The sequence below is a fragment of the Benincasa hispida genome, chromosome 11 (genome assembly GCF_009727055.1).
Source record: "Benincasa hispida cultivar B227 chromosome 11, ASM972705v1, whole genome shotgun sequence".
In the NCBI taxonomy this organism is placed as follows: domain Eukaryota; kingdom Viridiplantae; phylum Streptophyta; class Magnoliopsida; order Cucurbitales; family Cucurbitaceae; genus Benincasa; species Benincasa hispida.
The window spans coordinates 5,638,859-5,650,130 of NC_052359.1; the positions used below are offsets into that span (position 1 = coordinate 5,638,859).

At 32.6% G+C, this 11,272-nt stretch overlaps 1 protein-coding gene across 1 annotated transcript; it reads left to right on the top strand.

Annotated features, from left to right (window-relative positions):
- The first annotated feature begins 3,804 nt into the window (after positions 1-3,804).
- Positions 3,805-6,263, top strand: LOC120091644 (protein IMPAIRED IN BABA-INDUCED STERILITY 1-like). The gene is given in 4 exon segments (XM_039049746.1): positions 3,805-3,847; positions 3,850-3,934; positions 3,936-3,976; positions 3,979-6,263. Coding segments are annotated over 4 exon segments (2,244 nt in total). The 3' UTR covers positions 6,054-6,263.
- Positions 6,264-11,272: the final 5,009 nt, after the last annotated feature.

Sequence of the window (11,272 nt, forward strand, 5' to 3'; positions counted from 1 at the left end):
AGAAGGTCTCTATTAGGTCACATTTTTCGTTTGTTTGGTAATGTGGTCAGTTGGAAGGTTGCTCTACAGTCAGTTGTTGCCTTGTCTACTACTGAGTCAGAGTATATTTCAGTGGATGAAGCTGTGAAAGAGGCAGTGTGGTTGAAAAGGATAGTTGGTGAGTTGTTGTCGTAGGAGTTCATTCCTATCGTCCGTTGTGATAGCATCTTGCAAAGAATCCATCTCATCACGAACGGTCCATCTCATCACGAACGGTCTAAGCATATCGATGTCAAATTTTATTTTATCAGAGAAGTTGTGGCCCAGAAAGATGTTGATCTGGTCAAGGTTCATACAATAATTCTAGCCCATAGGTTCAGCTTGATACTTAAATATTCATGTTATGAGGGAGATTTGTAGAAAATAACAAGGTATTTAAGTGGGTTTTTGGAAAAATTAAAGGCTTAATGGCATTCTTGTAAATAATGAGCCGTGACAAACTTGTAATTACCCTTTTCTTCTCCATTTAGGGCTGGAATTCGTGTAACCCTTCTTGACACAGCAAGCCGCCGCTGAAGAGGAAAAAAGAAAACAGGAAAGTCGCCTGGGGGAGCCGCTGGTGAGGAAGTCGCCGCAGTTGAAGAGAGGCGGCCGTCCGAGAGGCAGTAGTCGTCCTTGAAGAGCAGCGCTGGCTGGAACTGCAGCCGGGTGTGTCTGTCGCCGTTCACGTAGGTCTCTCCGGTATAGTGCAGGCAAGGCGGCGGCGGTTCAGTTTGGGAAGCACCGGCGTGGGCGTGGGTTTCCGTCAGTGCCAGGTTCGGGCGGTCCGGTCTGGGAAGTTCGCCGTGGTGGCTGCGTCCGACATCGATTGTCGGCGATGTGAGAGATACGCGCGGATCTGTGCGTTCGCCGGTCAGAGGCGGTAGCACACTTTTTGGCTGTTTTGCAGTGGGTTCTCAGTTTTCAGAGGCGACGTTGTGTGCGGATCTCTCGGTATCATTACAGATCGGTGAATTCCTTGATTATCTATAATTTGTAAAATTTCTTTATTGCTCATTAATAAATTAATTCAAGTTTTCAAAATGGATGTAGACCAAACTAGTCGAACCACTATACACTTTTTGCATGTCATCTTCATATACATGTGATGTGTAAGTTCGTAAACTTTAAACTTGGTAGTCTTTGATTTTGCCTTCCAAAGTAGATAAGAGCCTCTTAACTAACAAAACCTCTCTTTTCAAAGACTCAATATAGGATATACCTACATCAAAGGTTTCTGTCATGCTAACTAATTTCAAGGAAATAGAAATAGATGAACTTTCATTATCATCTCCATTCTCAACTTCAACTTTCCAAACTGTCATATTGTCTGCCAAATCATATTAAGTATCATTACGAACATTAACATTTTGATAAGCATTTTCTTTTTTTGGCGGACAATAATGTGTCCAAGTTAATCATTAGCTCTCATAAGACACACAATTCATAAAATGAACTATAGATAGTTACGACCATGTAATCATTTGGATATAAGGATGGATCCTTGGTTAGTATAGCTTAATTATGCAGGCTGGATAATAATCAAGCTTGTTATCTATAACAATCAGAGGTAGACAAATCACACTCTCAGAAAAAAGGTTGAATAAAGTAACCTCAGATGTCTCTTCCAACTTATCGACCAACCAAAAGATGAATCACAACACCTTTTGTTAAAGGGAAATTTGAAGTTAACATTACAAATTTCATGGTTGGTGGGATTGTAAAGAGAGTGTTGTTTCTCATTACAATCTTTCGAGGAACAATGAGCATGGAAAGTTGGGACTCCTAAAAATCCATGGTTAATTCTGTCACAAATGGTAAAGAAATTAAATCAGATAAATCTCTTTTATTGACTTCTTTCTAATTTGGGTCATATATATGTTGTTCCGTTATAATTATTTTTTGCATGCTTTCAAAATTGTTTTAAACTATAATTAAGATGTCATTATATTCCTAATTTGAATAACTAATTCCTTGAAAATCAAAATATATTTAAGAGATTGAGCCAATTTATTCCTTAATTCATTTTAAGAAAAAACAACTATATATTATTCAAAGAAATTAATAAGAAAATAATATAATATGTAACTTGAGCGGTGGGAATAGCCGATGAGAATGGATCTTCCATATTGTGTTCAATTTACTGAATTGAACTGTGAGCAGTGATTGTGTTCTTGTTGTGAGTTTTGATATTTAAAAAACCAATCACAATTAGGAATATATTTCTTATTTAGATTAGGAAATTTCTTATTTGAAATTATTTTAAATATGAAAACTAATATATCATAATCACATTCATATCAATGATAACGATTTAGAAAGTAAATTCCAAATAATCTATATCTATTATATCTCTAATTTACGTTAAAGAATTAAATAAAAATAACTTTTTTAAAAAACCACATATTTTATTTATTGGATTATTCTACAAGAAAAATAATCTAAAACTAATTGGTTGTCTTAACAAATTTTATTTATTTATGATTTTTCTGCGAGGTCCTCGTATATTTTTGTGACACATAGTGGACCTTTAACATTCTCCATGACAATTTCCCTCCTTCTTTGTGCTATTAACAACAATGCTACTTTTCATTATTATGGGTTTGAAGGAACGACCTAATTAAAATAGTAAAAAAGGTTATGAATATATAGTCATTCAATAAAATCAATTAATATAATATTTAGGTCAAATTGGAAAAACATACCATGACGCATAAAATAGAAGTAATTGTAATTGTACCACATTAAACTTTCATTTTTAAATATTGAGCTAAAAATTTAAATAAGTGATAAAATTAGAACATGAAACTCACATAATTGTATAAATTGTAACAATGATTTTTTTTTTCTATTTAATAAGAAATATAAAGTAGTACTGGAATTGTTTTCTAAGTTTCATTTCTAAAAGTTAATGCTCTGTTTAGTAACCATTTTGTTTTGTTTTTTTTTTTTTTTTTGGTTTTTGAAAATTGAACATATTTCCGTCCCATTTCTTACAATGATTTACAATGATTTGCATCTTTGTTAACTACAATGGTTGAATTCTTAGCCAAATTTCAAAACACAAAGACAGGTTTTTAAAAGCTATCCTTCAAAGTTTCAAAATTTGTCTTTGTTTTTTTAAACAACCGGTAGTAAAAAGATAACAAAGGAAGAAAATTGGAGGTGGAAATAGTGTCTATGTTGACATTATTAATGTGATTCACATTATTTTATTTAACCGCGGGTCTGGCCGATCTTCTTGTCCCTCATTCGTGATTGCTATAAAATCTCTCGATCTCTTCTTCGAAAAGTAGATGTAGACTTCGATCGAACCACTATAATCGCCAGTGTTTTCTTTTTCTTCTCTCTATCCTTTTATCTTTGTTAATTTTTGCACATTTGGTTTTCTATTTTGCATGTTTGTTTACTGTTTTTTCAACGGTCTATAGGCTTAATTTTTTTTAAAAAAAAACAAAAAATCAGTAATTAAACAGAGCATAATTATAATTATTTGGAATTATACAGAATAAATAAAAAGAAATAGTTAAAAAAAACGACGTACTTAAAATAGTGAAAAAGATTATGAATATATAGTCATTCAATGGTGGACAGCAACATAAAATAGAAAGAAAATCCACCAAAATTCAAAGGGAGGAGGAGGCAGTTAGGACCCACCAATGTTTCTCTCTCTCTTGAATCTGCTAACAAACTATTTGGCCAATTCTTCATACCGCTGATTTCGCAGTGTCAGAGGAGGAATACAGAGTCATTGGTCATTGAGGTTGCCAACAACATAACCCAAAAATGGCTTTGATTTCTTATGGGTTCAAGCAATTTTCCCTTCTTTTTTCAACTCACAGATAATCCAGCAAACCTTGTTGGATGTAGGGGTTCAATTCCCCTTCTCCTTTGCTGAGCCCATTTCCCGATCGGGGTTTGATCGCCCTTTGCATCGTTTCTCTGATCGATGCGGTCGGATTTGGTGGTTCATGGGTTGCATTATCTCCAAGCACGTAGATAAATCAACCGCATCACCCGTTTATAAACTTCATCGGACAAAACCCACCACCACTAAATCCGCCACTGTTGCCGCCGCCACCGAGAAGGGTTCTGTTGTGACCCTAGACACTTCAGTAGCGACGCTCGATCATGAGAAGAAAGGGGATGAAAAATTAAAGGATCGAAGTCAAGATATTAAAAAATCGAAAAAAGGGAGTTCCCAAGGAGGGAAGGGTTCTTTCAGATTAGGGTTTTCTCAACGATATGTTGAAGCTGAGCAGGTTGCCGCCGGCTGGCCTTCTTGGCTCAGTAGTGTGGCCGGTGAGGCCATTCATGGATGGGTGCCTCTCCGTGCTGATTCCTTCGAGAAGTTGGAGAAGATTGGACAAGGTACATACAACAGCGTGTTTCGTGCTCGAGAAGTTGAGACAGGAAGGATGGTTGCATTGAAGAAGGTTCGTTTCGATAATTTTCAACCGGAGAGCATTAGGTTTATGGCAAGGGAAATCATGATTTTGCGCAGGCTTGAACACCCAAACATCATGCAATTAGAAGGCATAATTACTTCCAATATGTCTAACAACATTTACCTTGTATTTGAATACATGGAACATGATCTTGCAGGACTAGTGTCTAGTCCTGATGTCAAGTTCAGTGAGGCACAAGTTAAGTGCTATATGAGACAACTTCTATCTGCAATTGAGCATTGCCACCTTCGGGGTATAATGCATAGAGACATTAAAGCATCCAATATTTTGGTAAACAATGAAGGAATTCTGAAGTTAGCAGATTACGGATTAGCAAATGTCATAAACTCGAGAAACAAGCAAGTGCTAACAAGTCGAGTGGTGACGTTATGGTATCGCCCTCCTGAGCTACTAATGGGTTCAACAGATTACGGATTACCTGTGGACCTTTGGAGCATAGGATGTGTATTTGCAGAATTGTACTTGGGAAAACCCCTTCTTAAAGGAAGAACCGAGGTTGAACAATTACACAAGATATTCAAACTTTGCGGCTCTCCACCTGAAGAGTTTTGGAAAAAAACAAAGCTTCCTCATGCAGCTATGTTCAGACCCCAACATGCATACGAAAGTTCTCTACATGAAAAGTGCAAAGAATTTGCACCCTCCGCAGTGAGTCTATTAGAAAATTTTCTTGCCATTGAACCTTACAAGCGTGGGACTGCCTCTTCTGCTCTCATGTCTGAGTATTTCAAGACGAAGCCATATGCTTGTGATCCATCTACCTTACCTAAGTATCCACCAAACAAAGAAATGGATGCCAAAAATCGTGAAGATGCACGAAGGAAAAGGGCGAATGCAAGAGCAAAAGAGATAGAGACAACACAAAGGCCTAGAAGAGTCAAAAAAAAATTCCAAGAATTCAATAGCCATAAAGTGCCAATCAAAGAGGAAGTAGAAGAAAACATTCAAACTTTTCGACAGAATGGCAACAATACTAACAATCTTTCCAAAGAACAAGGTGACATTTTCCAAAGAGAGCCTCAGAAGCAACTATATGATACAACATCAGAGGCTTCCCAGGTCGCAACTGCACCAAATCAAAGAGGAGATAGCGCATTCACAGCCCCAATACCAGTCTCGGTATCTAGTGGTTTTGCTTGGGTAAAGAAGCGAAAGGAAGCTACATCTACAATATCAGATGGTCTTAAGAGCCAAATAAGTGCTTTGGATCCATCTTTTGCAAATTACACCTTTAAATTAACAAAAAAACAAAATGGATACACAAACATTCCAGTTAATTCAGGCGTGCAGGACTATGAAATTCGAAAACAGCAAAGAAGAAAACATGATTTTCCTGAGTCTTTTGATGCATCTGAAGCATACCCATTCTTGAATATTTCCAATGAATTATATCCAAAACCACCATCCAATGCCACAACCAATCTTGACAATGATGATACAGAATCGCATATTGATTTCTTAGGTCCTCTCTTAACAAAACCCCATAGAATAGATGAACTCGTGCAAAAAAATGAAAGTCACATCCAACGAGTGGCTCGAAAATCCAGATTCGGAAGAGATAAATGATTCATTCATTATCCAATGCAATAGTCAGATGATAGGCGTACATATAAAACCATACTTAGCAACAACAGTTCCAAGACCTACGTCCACAATAGAGCTCAGATTGACAATTGCAACTTGACAGCAAAAACAAGCGAAAGGAAGCAGAAAAAGAAGAAGCTTCTACAAATATATATACATTTATTTGAGATTTTCAGATAAGTTTAATGAAAAATACCGTCAGATGCAATTGATCAATTTTTGGAAATGTGATCATTTTTTTTTTTTAAAATAGTCATTCAATAAAATCATTTAATATAAATATTTAGGAAAAATTGTAGAGACAACCCGTAAAGTATATGACGGAAGTAACTGTAGTTGTACCACATTAAACTTTCAATTTGAAAAATTGAGCTCTCACACTTAACTAAATGATTAAATAGGACCCTCAAATTTATGTAATTATATAAATTGTACTAATATATTTTTTCTTTTAATACGAAATATAAAGTAATACTGTTTTCTAAGCTTGATTTGTAAAAGTGAAATTATAATTAAATGGAGCCTAAAAATTGATTTGTCTGAGACTAGCGTGTGTGGCAAACCTTCAAGAGTCTAAATAGCTGAGACAATGGAGAGAAAAAAATGAAAAAATGAAGAGAATATGTACCAAAAAAGGAAAATCTTGAAGAAGAATTGATAACTTCAAACAAAACTGTACATGTATACTGCTTTAGTGATAAAGATCATGGGGCAGTGAGTATAATATAAGAAATCAATTTTCTTCTCAAATGAAATTCAACCAATATAAGGTAAGAAATCAACTCTAATGATTAATGAATATAATGCAGATTAGTTCTAAATTAAACTGCCTTTTTGTTCTTGATTTGAAATTAGAAAAAGATACATTCAACACACAGCTCACAATAGAGATCAGTTGAAAAGAAGAAATTAAAGAAGATAAGAAACAAGACATTAAATTTAATCTTTTCTCATTCTTTCTCTTTGATCTTTTGATTCATGTTATAACACAATTTTTTATAACAATTTCTTTTATGATTTATCTATATTCATTTATCAACTTTAATTTTTAACAATTATATTGTGTATGTTGAAAGCTCTGTCAAATAGCATTAGTGTTGAAAGTATTCGATTTGACATGAGCGTTGGATTACGAGGGCATAAGTCTTAACTGGCTTCTTTAATTTCTCTCTAAATGTAAAGATTTGGAATTTCGAATTTTCTTGAAACTAAAATAATTGTTTTTAAGCAAAATTTTGAAAAATACTACTAAATTTTTGGTTGTTAGTTTTAAAAATTCTGCAAAGTATTTTTGGTCTAATTCGTTCAGTCTTTTTTAATCATAATTAATACCAAAGAGATTGAGTGCTTAATATATATAACTTGAAAACATTACTTTTTGAAAATTTTCCTTTGATAAATTATTTGTAAAATATTACTAACGTGTGTTTAATGAATAGAATATTATACATGTTTAATACAAAAAGAAATTAATATGATTTTAGAGAACAAAATTTAGAAGTTCTAGAATTTTTGTTCAATGACATGTCTCATAATAATTAATTTGAAATGGTCGATTTCATAATGAAGAGATCCAAAACCATATGGATATAAGATGCTTTTGTCTTAACAACAAGCTTGAGAACTAACACGATAGTTCAAAAGTTTAATAACCAAAAATAAAAAAATAAATAAAAAATAAAAACTAATTGAAAAGAAAAAAGTACCACGGTACCCACGTTTTCTTTTTTTTTTTTTTTTTTTTTTTTTTTTTTTTTTCCTTTCCTTTGTAGAATTTTGAAAAGTATGTTTATTTTTAATATAATGTAAATAGAATCCCATTTTAAAAAAAATCATATTGTCCATACAGAGCTCAATAATTGAAAAGAAAAAAGATTAGTTTATAAGAAATGTCGTTAAAGAGTAGTGTTATGTTTACTGTTATGTTTCATTTTTTTTTTTTTACTGCATTTTTTGGGATGAAATTATGCATATTAACTAAAATATAAAATATCTATGAATAATCTAAATGCTTTGCGTTCTTTGTTGAAGATTTTTGTGAATCTCTTTCTTTATAATTTTTCAGAAACAGTTCTTCATTTTTTTATTTTTTATTTTTTTGGTTCTAATTTAATATCCACTTATTACCAAAATATATAATTTTTTGAAAATTGCAAAGAGGCCCAATACAATTTTGTTTTCCAATTTTATCATAACGTGAACATATTTTTTCATTTGCTTTACAGAATTTGTTTACTAGAAACAAAAACCGTGTGCTCAAGGAGGAAAAAAAAAGTAAAGTTAATTTGTTTTTTTTTTTCCCTTTATTTTTCATTTACATTTTATTGTTTTAAATTAATATTTTCAAATGAAATTTTCAATAGAAAAATATATAATGATTATATTGTCCATAAGTAAATACTGCCAATAAATAAATAAATATATAGCCTTTTTAAAACTTTTTACATATATAAACTATTTTTGTAAATATGTTTACCTTTTTTGTTTTATTCCTAAAATAACCTTCTTCTCTCCTGTTTTCAACATTGTTCTTCTCCCCCTTCTTCTTCATCTCTTTCTTTCTGTATTTGTGTTTTTTCATTCAATCTCCCCCTCGTTCTTCATCTCTCTTCTTCTTGGTCGAGCTAACGTGTGTTTTCCAGGTATGTCTTCTCCATTCTTCGTCGTTCGATTCTGAGAGGAATGATTGATCAATTTGTCTTCTCCATTCTTCGTCGTTCGATTCTGAGAGGAATGATTGATCAATTTTCTACTCGCAATTTCTTCTTTCTACATTCGATTTGACATTTCTCAGTTTTCTGCTCGCCATTTCCTCTTTCTACGTCCGATTTGGTATTTCTACTTACAATTGGTATTTCTTACTCGCGATTTTGTATTGTTTCATCCTTTTCTTGTGCGATTTTTTCTCCCATGTCTAGGTATTCTTCCTCTATTTTTTATTCGATTTCATCCAGGCTTTTAATTTTTTTTCCTTTGTCCTTTTTTTATGTTTCATTGATTTTACTTGAAGTATGCTCAGTTTCTTATTCAATTTCCTCAGTTTTCTCATTTTTATCTACTTTAATTTTTTCTTTGAGTCTTCATAACTTAATTTCTGTTTTTTTATATTTAGGTTTTTTTTTCCATTCAGTCATGAACTTTCTATCACTGATATTAGTAGTCAAGAACCTCCTATCACTGATATTAGTAGTCATGAACTTCCTATCACTGATATTAGTAGTCATGAACTTCCTATCACTGATATTAGTAGTCTTGAACTTCCTATCACTGATATCAGTAGTCATGAACTTATTACTGATATTAGTCTGCTGATGATAGATACATATCATAATGTATCAATGATATTAGTCTATCACTTATAGATACTGTTTTCTATTTATTCTACTGGTGTAGAATGTCACGGGTTTAATTGTTGTTTCTTGCAGTGATTTGGAAATATGATTAAGCTTGCAATAGTGGTGTTTCATAGTGGACAATGGGATGATAAACATAATTACTTGAATTACAAGACTAAAGGCGTATTGGTTGATGAGATTATGTGTTTTGAGAGTTTTGTGCGTTAGATATTAAAGGAAATTCAATTGGATGCATCTTTTTATTCAATACAATCATCGATCTTATTAGATTTTGGTATAAATAACATTCAATTCATGAAGATAACGATGTTGTTTGGTTTTTTAATTTAGTTAAAGAACAAAGTACAAGACATCCATTAGTTGTTCATGCCACTGATATTCTTTTAGAAGGAGTTTCCAATAGTGGATTTGATAATTTTTTATGTGTTGTGTCTTCTTCTTCTCCCATTAGTGACGATTTTAACATCCTAACGGATGTTCATATTAGTAGCTTGTCTTCTACATTTGATTTGAAAGAGAAGGATATGTTTGCTAGTAAGGAAATAGTATCAAAGTCTTTTTACTGTTTAGCTATAAAGAACAACTTTGACTTCAAGACTGTGAGATCAAATTCTAAAGCAATTGTGTTGAAGTGCTCTCAAAAAAATTTTCAATGGTACGTTCGTGCATCTCATCATAAGGGTGCGGAACTATAGAAACTTAGAAAGTATATTGCTAATCATAGTTGTTCTATAAATGCTATTCAAACTTCTCATAGACAAGCATCTTCATCATTGATTGATGATTGTATGATAAAAGATTTTAGCCCTTGTGAGCGTTTGACTCCGGATGATATTATGATTCACATGTGTACTAAACTTAGGGGTAAATGTTAGCTACTATAAAGCTTGGAGAGCGAAAGAATACATTATGAACTCATTGAATGGTGATGCAAAGGAATATTATGCCTCGATCCCTTAATTTTTTACGAAGCTAAAAGAAATGAATCCAAGTTTGCTTTTCCTCCTATTCTTTATATATCATCAATCAAGTTTTCATTGAGTACGTAATTAGTATTTGATAGACTTGTTTAACTAATATGGTCTATCAATGATATTAGTCTATCAGTGATAGGTTTTATAGTATATGAGTATATCATTGGTCTATCAATGATATTAATCTATCAGTGATAGGTCTTATAGTAAAATAAAATATAATTATTCTTTGATATATATATATATTCATCTTACTGCATATGAAACTGATTCTGAGGGACATTTTAAGTATTGTTTTATGGAAATCAGATTGTGTATTGAAGGGTGGAAATATTGTAGGCCAAACATATCAGTTCATGGCACCTTTTTGAAATGTAAATATGGTGGAACTCTTTTGACAACGTCAACAATTGATGGTAAAAATCAGATTTTCCTCTTGCCCTTAGTGTTATAGACTCCGAGAATGATGCATCTTGGAGATAGTTTTTTGATCATATAAATAGAAGTTTAGGGGATCGAGAATGTTTAGTTATTATATCCGATCGACATTTAAGTATTCCAAAAGGTGTTCAAAATGTTTTTCCAATGGTTGAATATTTTGTTTGTTTGCAACATCTTTTGAAAAATTTGAAGTTGACATATAAGGACTCTTTTATTGATAATATGTTTTTTAGATGTGGAAAAACATATACTATTGCTGAATTTGAGTTGAATATGAGATGGATGGAGGCTATATATCCTTGCATATGAGACTACCTTAGTAATGTTGGTCTCCAAAAGTGGGCTCGTACCTATTCTAGAAGAAGAAGATATGAGATGATGACTACAAACATTTCATAATGTTTAAATACAATTATAAAAGAGCTTAGAG